Consider the following 17,613-nt stretch of genomic DNA (forward strand, 5'->3'; position numbering starts at 1 on the left):
AGCAACTCACCGGGTAAGACAGCATTTGTGGAAGGAAATCTCCAGCAGTTTGATTTTTATGGCATACCTGTAAGTGGAATTTTTCTTGGAGACACAGGAAATTGCAGATGCTGGAATTTTGAGCAAAATACAAAGTACTTGAGGAACTCATCTGGACAGGGAATGGACAAAGAATGTTTTGGGTCAGGGCCCATCTTCAATGTTTGGAATTCAGTTGGGGACAAATTACAACATGAAATTTATTTATGAATTATTATGCTAATTCTGTTTCCTTAGTTTGTTCAGTCTATTTTTTGTTGTTGTAGGATATACATAATGACTCTTGTGCTGAATCTGTAGTATTGAGTTGTGGACATCAAATACATTATTTTTTCATTGAAAGGGTTAACTTGTCAGAATACTTGAAGGTTGATTAGAATCACAATGTGTGTAAGTTGCAAAGGAGGAAATTGTACATAGTCACTGAATAATTATGCTTGTCTTTTGGCAGGATTCTGAATCCTTGGATACTTGTATCCAGAATACTCTATCAACGCTCTATCCCCCATTTGAGGCTACAGCATCCACTGTTCTCTGTCAGGTTTTTGATGTAGTGGAGAAAACGTACTGCGGTGATGGATTGTGCTACCTTATTGATTTCCTTGTCCCTGTGAAACACATTCTGCAGTGCATTCAACAAGAAGCTTGTGTAAGTAAATGTTTGAGTGTAGTTGGTGGATTTTGGAGGAGATGGTTGAGAATAACTGCACCAAACGTTGGGCCTTTAGACAATATTAAACTGGAGTGGGCTTAAATAGGTGAAAGACCAGAGAAAGTTTCTAATTTGGATATGTGAGAAATCTTTAACTTGCTTTGATGTGCTGGAAATGTAAAGAGGAAGAGGAGTGATCGTACAATTGTGAGAATAAAGTCCAACAGCTTCTTGTTTCTCTTGGTAGTGAAAGGCAAAGTGCAGCATACAGACAAATAATTTTTCAATCTTTGCAATAGCTATTTACAATTTATGTCATTGGAAGGTACACCTCTACATAATAGAAATGTTAGGACTTCAAAGCTAAACTATTAATAATATTTTTATTCAGCGTTTCTTCTGGACTGGTCTGCTGCAACTGGCAAAATTGTAACTTGAAATTGCTCGAGTACTCTGCTTTATTTTGTGGACTGGTTGGAATAAAAGCTACTACATTCTTTAAAGGGAAAGCATGTTTTGTAAATGTCTATAGTACTTCAGTTTTTAGAATTAGGGTTTTAATTTGTCTTTTCCTTGTTTTGCTCTTTATTAAAAAGGATTAATATTTAGATCTGTTAGGGTTCATTTTCAATCCATTCTTCCCTCAGGCCTGCCTGCAGTGTAACATTGCCTCTTAAACCCATAATTGCCCTGTGCCCATACTTATTACCACAACTGAACCAACAAATTAGGACTTGTCCTTGCACCTGTTCTCCTGAAATCATAGATACAAAATGCTGGAGTAACTCAGCGGTACAGGCAACATGTCAGGAGAGAAGGAATGGGCGATGTTTCGGGTTGAGACCCTTCTTCAGACCTGAAACCATATTTACATAATTGTACCACAAATTTATTTCTCTCTAATAAAATTACTTCACTTTATTGCTATTTGAAGTGCTAATCAATGGCAGGAGACCCATAAACTCTGGCTCTGTTTAAATGGTATTTTGACTGAATAATTTCAAGTTGCAAAGTAGTTTTGGACTGTATCTATGCTGTTATAATTAGCCTCCTCTTCCTAATGGGCCTGTCCCACTTAGGCGATTTTTCAGGCATCTGCTGGCGACTGTCAAGTTGCCGGCAGTCGCCTGAAAAACCGGCACTGGAACGGCGACTGTCAGAGTGGAACACACACACAAACACATCGCAAAGGCTGGGGTCAGGGCAAGCTGGGGGAGCGCTGTCTGAAATTCACACGATGCAAAGCCAAGGTGATACGGACACACACCGCGATGAACAGGAAGGTTGGCGCTGTAATTAAGACGGCTAGCACAGTGTACGGTAAGTCCATTAAAAGAGGGGGGGGGGGGAGAAGGAGTAGCGATAACTATTAAGAAGCTAGACAACATTTAAGAAGCCAGAGATACACGGCTGTGAATTTCCGCGGACATTTAACATTACCGATCGGTTATCCTTGGTTCTGAAAACTACTGCTTACTTCTTTTCCTTCCAATGAGCCAATGAAATTCACCGGTCAGCACCAGCTACGGCCTACGAGAACCTAAGAGAACCCACTAGGACCTCCTTGCGACCCACCTACGGCACGAGAATTCTCGCTACTCTCCATGGCGGCTTCATTCTAGTTGCAGCTAATTTTTCAAGATGTTGAAAAATTCTCACAACCATAATGAGGCTGCGACTAGTTCCCAGAATGTGGGAACTCCTCACAACCATGAAGCCGACTCCCCGGCAACCACCCACAAACATGTGGCGACTGCAAAGTCTCCTGCAGTTGCTTAAAAAGTCGCCTAAGTGGGACAGGCCCATTACTGTCATACTGTTATGCATACCTGAGATATTGCATATTATACGTACAAATTAGTCATATGTGTGTACAGGTCATGTGTACATACAAGTCATATGTGTATACATGTCAAATGAAGCCCTATCTGCCATTCAATAAGATTTTGGCTGATCTGACTGTAACCTCAGTCCTGCATTTTCATCTACTGGCAGTAACCTTTCACCCCATGCTTCTCAAGAAACCAATTTCCTGCCTTAAAAAGAAATCAAAGACTATTTTTTCTAAAGCATGTGCAGCAGTTAATTCTGGTGCCACATAACCCCGATGACTGAGCTTTGCTGTGTATGGAGTTTGTGCAATCATCCTGTGACCACGTGGGTTTCCCCCAAATGCTTCTGGTTCCCATGTATCAAAGATATGCCGGTGGTTTAATTGGCTCCTATAAATTGGAGGACAGCTTGAGATTAGGGGCACATGGATGGAGATGTATGAGAGATTATGTTGTGGGGAAATTAGACTCATGGGAAATGTGAGATGGCCTTTTATTTGTAAGGTGATTTTAAAGATTCTTAATCCTCTAAGAAAACAGTACCTCATCTGTCTTAAATGAATTACCTTTTAGTTTTAAACCGCAACTTCTAGTCCTAGATTCTCTCAAGAAGAAACATAATTCCACATACACTTTTCAAGAACTCTGAAATATTATGTGTTTCTACCATGTCACCTATCCTGCCTCATAAGCTCCACCATTCAGGAATTTAGCATGTCCAAATTTCCTCATCGGACAACATGTCCATTCTACATTTTTTTCCGGTTAAACTCCTTTGAATTATTTCCAGTGCTTTCATTTCCTTCCATAAATATGGACATGGTACTCCAAATGTGGTATCACCAATGCACGCTATAACTGGAATAGAGCCTCTCATAGAGTTATACAGCGTGGAAACAGGCCCTTTGGCCCAACTTGCCCACACTGACCAACATGTCCCATCTACACTAGTCTCACCTGCCTGCATTTGGCCCATATCCCTCTAAACATATCCTATCCATGTGCATGTAAATGTTTCTTAAATGTTGCGATGGTACCTGGCTCAACTACCTCCTATGATAGCTCGTCCTAAACACCCACCACCCTTTGTGTAAAAAAGGTTACCCCTCGGGTTCCTAATAAATCTTTCTCCCCTTCACCTTAAAAACCTATGTCCTTTGGTTCTGGATTCCCCTACTCTGGGCAAGAGAATCTGTGTGTTTACTGATCTATTCCTCTCATGATTTTGTGCCTTAATGAATACCTCAGGATGTGCATTAATGAATAGTTGATGCATTGAACTTTACATAAGAAATTCAAGCAGGAAATATTTAAGTGTGAAAGCTATTCCCACTGTCATGGCTACAGAAACAAAGAATTGTTACATTTGATGATATTTCTTGCTATTATGGGTGACGAAGATATCATCAATGCCTTCCGTGTGCATTATGCTCCACAGCATACTATTGAAACATCTTTCATCAAATTACAAAACTCAAGGAACTGTACATCCTGGAATCTTGCATAGAAAACAAAGTGCTGGGGTAATCCGACAGGTTAGGCATCATCTGCAGAATAATGGACAGGCGACTCTACCTGTCCCACTTTTCGAGACCTGAAACGTCACTTATCCGTTCCTTCCACAGATGCTGCCTGAGTTACTCCAGCACGTTGTGTTTTACACTCCCGTCAGCTCTTGTTGATTTCTTTGCCCAATATGCCAGATTACATTTCATAAGTTCGGGATAAGTACTCTCCTTATCTCAACAAGAATTTGTCAGAATTTTGCTAGCCTTGTTTAGCTTGCTCTTCATAGCTTCTTGTCAGGATTTAGCCACCATTGCATGCCTACAGCTAGTTGGAGTTGCATATTAGAGCTGATTCTAGGTGGGTTTTAAATAGATGAGCCACTGTCAGGGAGCATGACACATTTGGTTCTATTTGATACATTATATCCTAGTGATACTAGCATGTAGAGGCAAAAGATTTGATAGAGCTGAACAGTAGCTTTATGAACATTCGTGGTTTAAAGTAAGAATTATTCGTAAATATTTTAATACGTTTTTTTAAATGTTTATGGGTACTTTAAAAGAAAATGACACTGTTCAGGATGATTTCACATTAATTTATTGCTGTTATTTTCCATGCTTATAGTTTTGGTAATGAACCATTGAATATGCATTAGTTGTTTTAGCTCCATGAGCAACATTTTAACAAGAATCTTCTATGTTTAACAGTTTCAATATTGTGGATTACTATTCCGTTATGAAGGTTGGCCTTTATGCATCTCTGAGAAAATTGTAATACAGCTCTCTGCACTTGATTCGCAAAATTTACAACCTGGTGATTTCTACCTTCAAGTCATTCCCTATTTGAAAAAGGCACCACGTATTGTATTAAAATGCCTTGCAACAAATGGTTCCAACATCGAGGAAATATTAATTCCAGTGGTCTCTTATACTTCTATCTTCACTATGGAATGGTTGGACGATATTAACGAGGGACGAATGGGAACCGCTTTGCAAAATTGCCTGTTATCCACTGATAGCACTATCCTACGAGTACCTTGGGAAAAGGTAGTAAATCCAGAATTTCTTGATAAACCAAAAATGATAGGAAACACATCATCAGAAAACTGGATTGTGAATCAAGAAGTTGTTGGCAGTAATCCCACCAATATACAAATCAAGGATTACAGTGGAGTAGCAGAAAACCCTTCTGAAACAAATCAAAATATATTTACGGAAGAAAATGTACTGAAGGCCCAGCAAATTAATCTTGAAAAGATTTTACATCATTCTTTAAGTAATCATCCTGATTGTTTAGTTAATTCCAGAGCTGCATCTTTAAGAGAACTTGAAGGAGAATATGTAGAAATTAATCAATTTTCAATAAATGAAAGTGATTTGTCATCACAAACAAGCTGTTCAAATTCAAAATTCCAATATGCATCAAAGACTAATAGGTCATCAGAAGTGACTCCTTTGGAAGTCTTGAATATCAGCACTTGCAACAAGGAATCAAATTGTTTAAATTACAAGGAGACTTCTTCAAATGTAACTTGGCCCAATTTAGAAATAATACCCAACCCATTTAATTTTCTCGGTGACAGTGAGACGCTTGAGCATCAGTCAATTGCAGATACTATGGAAAAGAGAATGCCACTTCATGACAAGACTTGTAATAGTGGTAAAAATAAAGAATTTACAAAAGTAGAGCTGTCTTCACCAATAGAAACGGATCCTAACCAAAACAAAATGCAACCGGAGTTTAATTTTTGTTGTGGAGATATGCATATGTTATTTAGTCAGACCACAAATAGCATGGAGAAAAACTTAAGCAGCAGACTTTTAGAATCAGTGATCTGTAGCCAGACACAGACTTCTGCAGAAGATTTGCAAGATGGACAAATTCACGATTCTTCTGGGGATGCATTATGTACACCATGCAATAGGAATATAATTGAGATGAAAACATGTGAAGACATTTGTGGAGAAAATAAATTGCAAAAACAAATTCAAAATATGCCCAAATTAAATGCAATAGAATTTGCCCACTGTCAGTTCACACAAGTTGGAGAATGGGATGGGGCTTCAACAGTATTTATTAATTCAGATGAATTTTTAAATCAGTTGATTGACTCTAAAGTAGCTAACTCTGAAGAACTTGTAAATATTGCTGTCAACACACCATCAAAGCACATGCAGCTATCAGCTAAAAACGTTGAACAAATAAAGTCAATGACGCAGCAATCTGAGTATTCTGGACATGTACAATTTAATGGTCAGAATATTACCCAAAAAGAGCAATTTATTAAAATAAAATCTCAACCAGAAGAGTATTTTGTTCATACATTTGCTGATACACAACTGGATAGCGGTAGAATCTCTTCAACCCAGTTCTTATATTCTGAAAGCACTATTGACTCTAATTTATGTGAAGACTTTGCAGTTGTTGAATATACAAATTATTTTTCAAAGGACGACAGAAAACATAATGTGATGAAAGTTGATTATTTGATTAAAGATGGTGAATCTACAATTCCCAAAATGATTGATGGCACTGATGTTACATTTATGAATGAAGAACTAAAATCTAGATTTGCCACCCATTTGGAGCCATATTTATCAGAGCACATTAAGTGTGCAGAAATACACAAAACTGAATGTATGACACATTTAGAGAGAGATCACGTCTCTCCTACAGAGGAAAATGTACAATTGCACAAATGTTCTGTTATCAAAGAACAAACTAGTCAGCAGTTTCAAGTTAGTGCATTGCATCAGATGTCTGAACATGTGGAACATGGAAATGTAAATTACTTACAGAGTGAATTTAGCAAACAAAAACACATTGATATTGAAGAGTTGAACTTGACAGAAAACTGTAATATAATGCTACCTGAAGAAGAGCAACAATCACAAGAAAATAAAAATCTATCTTTACATGTTTTGGAAAAGGAGAGCACTGTGCAGAATGCATCAGAATTCAACAGTGTAAAAGAAGGTAAATGTAAAAAATATTCTACTGTTGAAGAGTACTGGTCAAATGTGGTAACAATTGAGTCTAGCATTGCGCATGCAAGTGGAATGGTAATTGACAAGCATGAATCAACTTCTGCAAATGAAGAACGAAATGAAAACCTACACCTTACTGATAAAACACACTGGCAAGATTCAATCAAACACGCTGCTCCCTCAGAAAATAAAACTTCGGAGGATGTTGAAAAACAAGGAGACTGTCTAATTGAAAGTAAACTGGAAGGTAAGATACATATTTAATTTCAGACACAAAGTGCTGGAGTAATTCAGCGAGTCAAGCAGCATTTCTGAAGAACATGGATAGGTGACGTTTTGGGTCAGAACACTTCTTTAGACTGAATGTCATAGGGGGAGAAAGCTGGAAGCAAGGTAGGGGTGGAACAAAGCCTGGCAAGTGATACATGGATACAGGTGAGGGGAGTTTTGAATGGCAGATGGGCAGACAACACCCAGAGATGGTAAGAAGACAAAAAGCTGTGAGATAAGGAGAGAAGAGGCGTAGAATGTGAAGTCAGAGAAAGGGATATAGGTGGAAGGTGACGGGGCTAGGAGAATGGGTAATTAGTGGTTAGTTACCTAAAATTGGAGAATCAATTTTCATATCTTCAATTTTATTCTCCCAACTTTAGGTAACTAACCAATAACCACCCGTTCCCCTACCCCCACCCCTTTCACCCATATCCCTTCCTCTGACTTCACATTTCATGCCTCTGCTCTCCTTCCTCATCTCACACCCTTTTGTCTTCACATCTCTTGCCTTTGTCCAGGCATCTGCCAATCAAAACTCTTCCTTAACTGTATCAATGTATCACCTGCCAGGCTTTGTCCACCCGTTCTGGGTGATGTGAATTGCCAGTTTTGAAGTGTTAATGATGAGCATTTGGCCTTACAATTTGGTATTGATGTACATTAGATGTGGAAAGCTGAACCACTATAGCTTTAGGTTTCTGGTAGAATTCAGTTGGAACTGTGCATATGGTGTTCCATTATTATAGCAAAGGAAGAGTTAGATTAGAAACTGGATGGAATATTGGTTGTCAAGAATTGCAGCAGGATATTGATTGGTTGGGTAGGTGGGTAGGAGGGCTGAGGAGTGGTTGATGGAATTTAATACAGAGAACTGTGAGATGTTGTATTTTGGGAGCATTAACTTCATCAGTCAGAGCATTGAGTATACGTTGGGTTGTCACGTTGCAGTTGTATAAGATGTTGGTGAAGCCGCATTTAGAGTAATATGTTCAGTTTTGGGCACCATGTCATAGGAAAAATGTTGTCAAGCTGGAAAGAATATAGAGGATTTACGAGGATGTTGCCAGGACACTAGGGCCTAAGCTATTGGGAGTGGTTGAGCAAGCTACGGCTCTTCTTTGGAGGATGATCTTATAGAGGTGGACTAAATCATGAGAGGAATAGATTGGGTAGACGCACAGAGTCTTGCCCAGAGCAGGGGTATTGAGAACCAGAGGACATAGCTTTAAGGTGAGGGGAGAAGGATTTAATAGGAATCTGAGGGGTAGCTTTTTCACACAAAGGGTGGTGGTAGGTGCTAAAGATTGTCAGATTGTAAAGATTACAGTTGTCATTTTTAGGTCAAGATCCTTCCTCTAGACTGGAATAGAGGAGGAGAGACGCTGTCTATCTTCCCTTCACACTTTCAGTTCAAAGGAAGGGCCACGCCTGAAACATTGACTGTCTATTTCCCTCCAGAGCCTGAGTTCCTCCAGCAGTTAGTTTTTTGCTCCAGATTCCAGCATCTTTTGTATCTCAACTGAAAGGGAACATGGGAAAGTGTGCTCCAGGTAAGTTTATAACGAACATGCAAACAAGCTCCTTCTGAGTTTAAAAGAAATCGGGAATTGGTGCTCCAGTGAGTTTAAAGGGGGAGCACAAAGCAGAACCAGATGAGCTAAATGCAGAATCGTTGGGATATATGAATAGAGAGCGGTTTGCCAGAATTTTACTACGTTCGGTTGAGGCGATGAAGGGAAAATTCCCAGTTCCCCTGGATTTGCTACATACTGAAACATCATTAAGCGGCTATTAAACAGCTGGAGGAATCTTCATTGCAATTTAAAATTGATCCAATGTTGATTGTAGGTAATTATTAGGTACATACTGAAACAGTAGGAACCAATATATGTTTTGATGTGCCATTAAACTCAAGTCAAGATTTTGAATCTGGAATTTGTTATATATTATATTTGTTTTACTCTCCCAAAAGAACAAAAACATACTTATTTCTACTCTATTATAAATAAGTAACATATTGAAAGTCACCATGCCAAGTGCCAATTATTTGGCACATCTGCTTCAGCATTTCAATTCTTGATGCAATGTTAATTTATTTCCTTTGAAAGGCTCTGTGTATATTTGATGAGAGTACATTTCTCAATGTAGGATTAATCCAGTTTTAATTTTTCTTGTCCTCTAGGAATAGTCTCAATAGCAAATGACACATTGGAGATAGGAAAACAAAGTGTGGAAGAAGATAATATCAATCTAACAGATGAACCATCAAAAAGCTCACCAATTACACTGTGCAATGGGAACAGGCTAGAACCGCTGCCAGTTCAACAACAGAAGACCTCATCGCCCTTAGTCCTAAAATCCAATCTGCCGACACTGTCAGTTGAAATCAACTTTGATGTTCTGAACTCCGGGGTAGCTTATTTGAGCGGTAGGTACCTAATAATAGTAAATCCACGCAATTTCAGCATTTGTTCAATTGCTGCAGAGTCTTTAACCAAGGCTGCACACATTGGTGTGCCTTTACAATGGTACATTTTGCATTTCAGTATTTTGATGACACATGTCCATTTGTTCTACATTCTGTGTGAAGCTTCATTTCTCAGAGACATATCTGTCTCAGAGCCGAATGTGTATTTACCTCAACTATTTTTGTTTTGAGTTTTATGATTGGAATGTTCACAATAACTTTGTTATATTGATTAGCTTTTGAAAAGTAATCAAAGCAGTAACAATATAGCTGTTTTTCTCACTTTTTGGCTTTTCAATAATGTATATTGTTGGAAGTGGTTCATAAAATGTACCAGGGTTAATAATATTATAACAACATCAGATTTGGAGAGATATGGGACAAACACAGGCAGGTGGGACTAGCGTACATGGTGCATCTTGGTCAACATGAATGAGTTAGGCTGAAGGGCAGAAGACACCTTTCACCTTTGTCTTCATCCCTCACAGTTCCTGGAAGGGTCTCCTTGCATGTGGAAATCCCAAGCACAGTATGCATGTGGCATCCCTGTGCACTCACCCCACAGTTTTGCTTATTGCCCTTGTGGCTTTCCCTCTAACTCGCTTGTTCTTTTTCACACCCACATAAATGCCACTTGCTTTTTCACATAAATACGTTTTCTTTAGCTTGTTCTTTAGGCCTTCTTAGATAAAGAAAGTAGTCAATATATCACATTTATTCCAATGTTGTAATTGCAAATGCTCACTTTTAACTTGTTTATAACATCACAATTTCACTCTGAAATTATGTGGGGATTGTATGGCGCAATGTAATTCTTTAGAGCAAAATGGATTGAACATAGAACAATACATCAGCCGAACAGGCCCTTCAGTCCACAGTGTCTTTGCCGAACATGACATCAAGTTAAACTAATGTCCTTAGCTTGTACAGGATCAATATTTCTCCATGTCCTGCATATATCAGTGCCTATCTGAAGCCTTTTAAACAGATAACCCTCATTATAACAGGCTATGGTGGGGGAAAGGTGTCCATTATTGCCACTTGTCCACTAAAACCAAATAAGCGATTCGCTCCAACCACCTAACGGTCATTCCGTGAAACAACGAGTTTATTTCAAATACAATATTATTTTTAACAGCTAAAAATGTATTTTTGTTACTGCAAGCCAAACATACTAAAGGCTATTAGTTACATTGTTTAATAGAGTGTCATTGACAAGTGTTGATCGAAGCCATTGCTTGACAATTTCTATGACCTCCCACATGACCTCCTTCTTAAAGAGACAGTAGTATCTGACCACTGCGGGGGCACTCTCTCCGCTGCAACCAAAATCCGTTATAAAGACATGCATAATGACAAGGGTAGACCGTGTTGTATCTGCTACCAATACCACCCTTGGCAGCACGTTCCAAGCGCCTATCACTCTCTAGTTTAAAAAACCATCTCCTTTGAACTTTCCCCGGGTGACCTTAAAGCTTGCTGTCTAGTCTTTGACATTTCCACAGTGGTAAATCGGTTCTGACTAACAACTCTATTTATTGTCTCCTATAATTTTATATACTTCTTTCAGGTCACCACTCAACCTCTGTGCCCCAGAGAGAATAATTAATATTTGTTTCCTTGTTAATGCCTTCTTATCCAGGCAGCATTCTGGTAAAATTGAGATCATTGTCAACTCCTTTGTATACTGTTTAAATGATTTTAAGTAAGTACATGAAATTTTATTTTGTTGCAGGCACCAGAGACAGATCTGGCCATGCAGTGGTGATAATAACAACAAGGAACACAATCTGGTTGAACCCACACTGCAACATCCCTGAACTTGTGCGTCTCCTTATCTACTTTTATAGTATTCTCAGGTATTCAATGTTTTTTTTGCATTTCACTGCATTAATAGAATGCGTGGTGATGAAGTTATATAATGAAAAGTAAGATATTTATTTAACTGTACTATAACAGAAAAACAGGAAAATGGAGGGAGAGGAAGAATATGGCTGGAAATATGAAGAGACAATTGAATAACCACCTGGAGGTCAGCCTTCCGCGAAGCTAATCAAGCTCTTAGTAATTGGCACAATTTTAATCATACGAGGGGTGCAATACTGTTGAACTGATTCCATCAAACAGGTGTTTTGGATATATACATTAATGTTGACAACTAATGAAAATTAGTTAGTCTTAAATGTCATGGCGTGCTTGTTCTGTTAAATGTTCAGAATGATGATGTGAATCTAAAATAATGTGAACTTTCTATGTAGCTGTCCTGTTGCAAGTATTGTTGCTGATCTGAATTGTACAATACATATTTGATTCAAATATACACTATTAGTTTCAACCATCATAATTTTATATGTTTTCCAATAGCATTATTGAGTTTATTTGAACAGCAAATAAATGCAGTTAGAAAAAGTTGTGTACTTTAACTTCAGCAAAAATCACAACAAAAATTTAGCATTTGTTCATTACAGTATCCAGAAAGTTCTGTTTTGATTGCACAGTGAAATTACATTTTCGGAAATATACTGCAGAATTAGAGACACATGTAACTGCAGATGCTGGGATCTTGAGCAAAAAGCAAAGTGCAGGAGGAATTCAGCAGGCCAGTCAGCATCTATGGAGGAAGTGGACAGATAATGTATCACATTGAGACCCTTCGTCAGACTGGTGAAGGCAGCATCAGTCTGAAAAGGGTTCCAATCCGAAACATTGTTTCTCCATTTCCATCTACAATGCTGCCTGCCCTGCTGAGTTCCTTCAGCTTTTTGTTTCTACTGAGAAGTTAATTGCTCTCTCATAAAGGTTTGCCCTTTTGAAACAAAACCACAAAATCTGTGACAGATTGTTTTTCTACTCAACGCTCTCTGAGAAATTGTGCATATATTCATATTATTTGATCCATTTCAGAATGGTTGTGTGAACTTATGTAAAGTCTAGAAATGGTCATATAAATGGTCATATTGTGCCAGTTACCTGTGGACGGCACAGTGGTAGAGCTGTTAACTCACAGCATCAGAGACCCGGGTTTCATCCTGATTACGGGTGCTGTATGTGCGGTGTTTGTACGTTCTCCCTGTACCCGCATTGATTTTCTCTGGGTGTTCCGATTTCCTCCCACATCCCAAAGACGTGCAGGTTTGTAGGTTAATTGGTTGCTGTAAATTGCCCCCTTAAATTGGTCAGCACGGACTTGGTGGGCCAAAGGGCCTGTTTCCACACTGTATTTCTAAACTAAACTAAACCAAAGAAAATATTGAGGCACTGGATATTGACCATTGTGTGTAGGATGTGAAAGTGAGGTAACACTTGTACTACTGTATAGGTGATCGATTGATGGCGTGGACTCAATGGACCAAATGACCTGTTTCCATGCTGTATATCTAAACTAAACTAAATCTTGTTAAAAAGTAATCTGTTAATATGGCAAAAAGATTGTGTGATTTACTGTTGTTTTTACTACACATAACAGGCATGAATTCCAGAGTGCAGGACTAACTATTCTGGTGGATGCCCGGCGATGTTCTCCTGTACCAGCATTATTTAAAGCATTCAATATTTTGCAGGTGATCTTAATGCTGTAATTTGTTAACTCTTTCAAAACATACAGTTTCAAAATCCAAGACTGATTTCATTGTTCTGGTTTACTTGTAATATTCAGATTAGCTATAGGTTAAGGATTACATAATATGAATATCTCAAGCAGTTTTTAAAAACAGCTAAGGTGAATTAATCTTGCTATTCAAAAGAATTACATACTCTTAAGTTTTTATTTTTATTAATTGTAGATCAGTGTCACTCATGTTGTGAGTCATACTTTGTAGTTACGCCCACTAGCTTTACAGTAACCCTCCCTGCCTGGTTCCCACATTATTAGAGAAACATGCTGGCATGAAGTTACCGATGCTGTAATGTTAATAAAGTCTTTGGACCTTTATCACGGTGTAAGGCTTCAGTTATTTAGACAGTGACATCACAACATGGTGTCAGAGTAAACAAACTCACTCCTTGTTTAATTATTTTGCTTTTATTTTAGTTTATTATTTTTCAACTGTATTGCAATGGCTTCTGCTCTCAGAAAACCAGAGGTCCTGATATTTGATGAGGATCTCGCAGAACGATGGTGTGTATTTGAAGAAGATTTCTCAATCTACATTGAAGCAGCTCACCCTACTGCTGATCCTGGTGTTCGAGCGTCAATCCTTCTTAATTTGGCAGGCACAGAAGCCGCTCGTTGTGCCAGAAGATTTCACTATGACTAGACTTGACCAGGCTGGTGTTCAACTCGCTGCTGCTGAATCTATTCGAGACCCTGACTGCCTACTGCGCAAATTCCGGCAGTTATGTGAGTTACGTACCAATTTAGTTATTGAGCGGCATCTGTTTTTTTCACGGTGCCAGAGACAGGGAGAACCCGTGGAGTTGTACGTCAGTGCACTGAAGCACATCGCAAGTCGGTGCGATTTCAGAGATATATGTGATAGCCTCATCCGTGACCATTTGGCTCATGGCATCCGCAATGATAAATTACGCGACGAGCTACTGCGGGATGCTGTCCTTACTCTAGAGATTGAACACGATGCCAATCTGACGAAGGTCTTGGATCGTGCCAAGGCCATCAATCTCAAGCTGAACCTTCAAAAATGCAAATTCAAGATGAATGAAATGAAATACATAGGCCACGTATTTACCAAAGACGGCCTAAAAACGGATCCAGCAAAAACCAGTGCTATCAACGAGCTCCCAGCACCCACAGGCGTGATAAGTTTGCAGAGATTCTTTGGCATGGTTAACTACTTCAGCAAATTAATTCCGGGTTTCAGCGAAATATCATCCCCATTGCGCCAGCTTACACACAAAGACACCACTTGGACCTGGCACGAGCAACAACAGAAGGCGTTCGACACTATTAAGCAGTAGATGTCTTGTGCTCCTACTCTTGCTTACTTTGACCCTAAACTACCGGTCACACTGACTTGTGACGCCTCACAACATGGACTATGCGCAGCATGTCTTCAAATAATGGTAATGGCAATAAGCTTGTTGCCTATGCCTCGCGCACCATGACTGACACAGAACAACGGTATGCCTAAATTGAGAAAGAGCTGTTGCCGGTTGTTTTCACCTGCAAGAAATTCAACGATTTTATCTTTGGACACATGGTCACGATTGAAACTGACCACCAACCTCTGATCAGCATTTTTAACAATCCGATCCATGCCTCTCCAGTGCACCTACAGCGGATGTTGCTGCAACTTCAAAAATATGACATTGTTCTGATCTATAAACGCGGTAAGGATATGCACCTGGCTGACACTCTCTCGCGTGCACCCCGGAAGGCCTGCCCTCACCACCCTTACTGGATGATGACTTTATCGTAATGGCCGTGTCTTTTATCCCCTCGTCCTGTATGGAGGATTTGGTTGCCCACACTGCTGCTGACGGTACTCTACGGTCGCTTACCTCCGTCATTAAGCGCGGCTGGCCAGACAAACACTACAACGTTCCGCTGCCAGTCCGGCCTTTGCCGACCGTGATGAGCTAGTGCTACAGGATGGCATTGTCTTAAAAGGACACAAGGCTGTGGTCCCTGCTTTGCTGCACAAGTATTTTAACGTTGTCCATGCAGGGCACCCAGGCGCTGAAGCTACTGTCCTACGGGCAAGAAGCATGTTTTACTGGCCTGGCATGGCAAACTACATCACCGAGAATGTGGCATCCTGTGCAGTGTGCAACAGCTTGGCACCTCACCAACAAAAGCAACCACTTCTTTCACATCCGGTTCCTGCACTCCCGTGGTCTACAGTTACCGATGCTATAACGTTAATAAAGTCTTTGGACCTTCATCACGGTGTAAGGCTTCAGTTATGTAGATAGCGACATCGCAACATTAATGTTAGTAAATGTTAGCACGAACGTCAGCATATCCTGTTCCCAATGAATCTCATATGTATAATTAATTTTACAATGCTTCTAATTAGTTGTGGATGGTCCTATGTGTAAAACATTGTTCATTGCATTGCACTATTATTGATACGACTTGAAACTTTGCTAAACAATTCATTTTCAGCCGGTATATATCTGTTTAATGTCTAAAAGACAAGCATTCATGTAGTGCCTTTGATTTTACTTTCAGGATGCCCCAGAGTACTTGGTCAAGAACATCCTATTTGGATGAAGACACTTCATGTGTCATGCTATTTACTTTATATTCCACAAGAGTGTCAGCTTGATTTTTTGTGCTGTAATACGTAATCCTTTATGGAATTCTTTCAAATAAAGCATTAATACGCATGTTATAATGTACAGTAGCTGCAATGCATTGAATATGTTTCATATTTCTTTACAGGACACAATTCCTAACTCTATCCATGTTGCTTTGCTGCTGGTTGAAAGGGACATTGCATTCCGTTTTGAGAAACCAACTTCCATGCAGGTAAATGTATTATCAAATGTTCATCAATAAATAATACCCGATGTTTGTTTTGTATATTCAGATTCAATTTTAATTGTCATTGTCAGTGTACAGTACAGAGACAACGAAATGCATAGGGGTCTGGATCTCACAGCCTGTAAGAGTGGTGGAAGCAGAAATCCACAACGCTTTTGCAAATGGTTGGATCGAAGAGGCCTAACCTATGGAGCTAAAGATCTAGTGCAGAAAACGGAGATTAAATTTGGTATCTCCTTTTTGATTGACACACACAATTGGAGTCCTGTGACCCAAACGTTCTGTTTTAAAAAAAATGAAAAACACGCATTAACTTCTGTTTAAGTCATCAATACTTTAAATTCCTGGGCTAAATTAATGAAATGCATATGTTGGGGGTGGGGGGTATAATATGCATAAACAAACTAGAAAAATGTAAAATAACCAATCTTGAGAATGAAATTATTAATAAATAATAGTTCTCATCTACTGTGACCTCCTTCTCCCTAATTCCTGAAATTTAGAATTTTTGTCTCGTGTTTAAATTCCTTCAAGATTCCTGTCTATCTCTATATTTCCAGTTCTGTAGGCCTACCGATAACCTTGAGGTTTTTTTTGAATGAATTTGTTGGTGAGCAAGACGTTGCTGCTGATTTCATGTAAAACGTTCTTCAAAAATGATTTGATACTGATTATACTTAACCATGTTGACCGTACAATAAAAGTGTTCAAATCTTGACTGATAAGATAATATGAGAACTAGTTGTTTTTTGCTTTTTAACATTCCCCTCCCAATGTTAAATCGTGGTCACCGCTTTTTATCTTATCTATCTTCAAATTAAGCATTGGGAAATGTAAATATTTAGAAATCAAATCAAGGTCCTAATCTTTTCCTGCGATATGGAATGGATTATTTAGTTTTGACTACAGATGAACAACCGCCGCCGCCCCACCAACCCCCCCCCCCCCCCCCCACTCGTCTCACCAGTTTGACACAATTAGTGGACTTTTTGCTTCTTTCATTCTGTGCGAGTAAAGGAATCAGAATACAGTAAGACTGTGTAGATCTGACATTTTCAGAATCTGGCAGAATGGCAGATTTTCCAGACGATTGAATGTTCTTTCTATTAATACCCTGACATTTTTTTTAAAGTTGTTAAATAGTATAAAAATAAACTTTCCAGTAAACCAGGTAACTTTTAAAGAGCAAGTTGAAATGGAGTACAGGAACCAGGGCCCCAGGTGACTGGGAAGGGAGTGCAGGAACTAGAATACTCTGCGTTGAGATGGAGTATGGAAAATGTATTGAAATGGAGTGTGGAAAATCCATTTCTCTGCTCCCTATAATCTAAGATTATCAGAACTTCACCCTTGACTTTTAAATAGAGATCTTCCTCCTCTCTCCATCCCCCACTCCACCACATCAACTC

The 17,613-nt window shown here is 39.1% G+C and overlaps 1 protein-coding gene across 7 annotated transcripts in view; it reads left to right on the top strand.

Moving 5' to 3' along the window:
* The window catches only part of LOC116982783, a 106,721-nt gene that overhangs the window by 14,736 nt on the left and 74,372 nt on the right, over positions 1 to 17,613 (top strand). For 6 of the 7 annotated variants that reach the window (XM_033036221.1, XM_033036222.1, XM_033036223.1 and 3 more), the window contains exons 2-7: positions 491 to 688; positions 4,740 to 7,266; positions 9,475 to 9,720; positions 11,495 to 11,618; positions 13,226 to 13,319; positions 16,103 to 16,189. In XM_033036221.1, coding sequence (XP_032892112.1) covers positions 491 to 688; positions 4,740 to 7,266; positions 9,475 to 9,720; positions 11,495 to 11,618; positions 13,226 to 13,319; positions 16,103 to 16,189 — 3,276 coding nt within the window. The remainder of the gene's footprint in view (positions 1 to 490; positions 689 to 4,739; positions 7,267 to 9,474; positions 9,721 to 11,494; positions 11,619 to 13,225; positions 13,320 to 16,102; positions 16,190 to 17,613) is intronic. The other variant, XM_033036228.1, reaches the window with a different exon arrangement.

This window comes from Amblyraja radiata, chromosome 17, assembly GCF_010909765.2.
Source record: "Amblyraja radiata isolate CabotCenter1 chromosome 17, sAmbRad1.1.pri, whole genome shotgun sequence".
Classification (NCBI taxonomy): Eukaryota; Metazoa; Chordata; class Chondrichthyes; order Rajiformes; family Rajidae; genus Amblyraja; species Amblyraja radiata.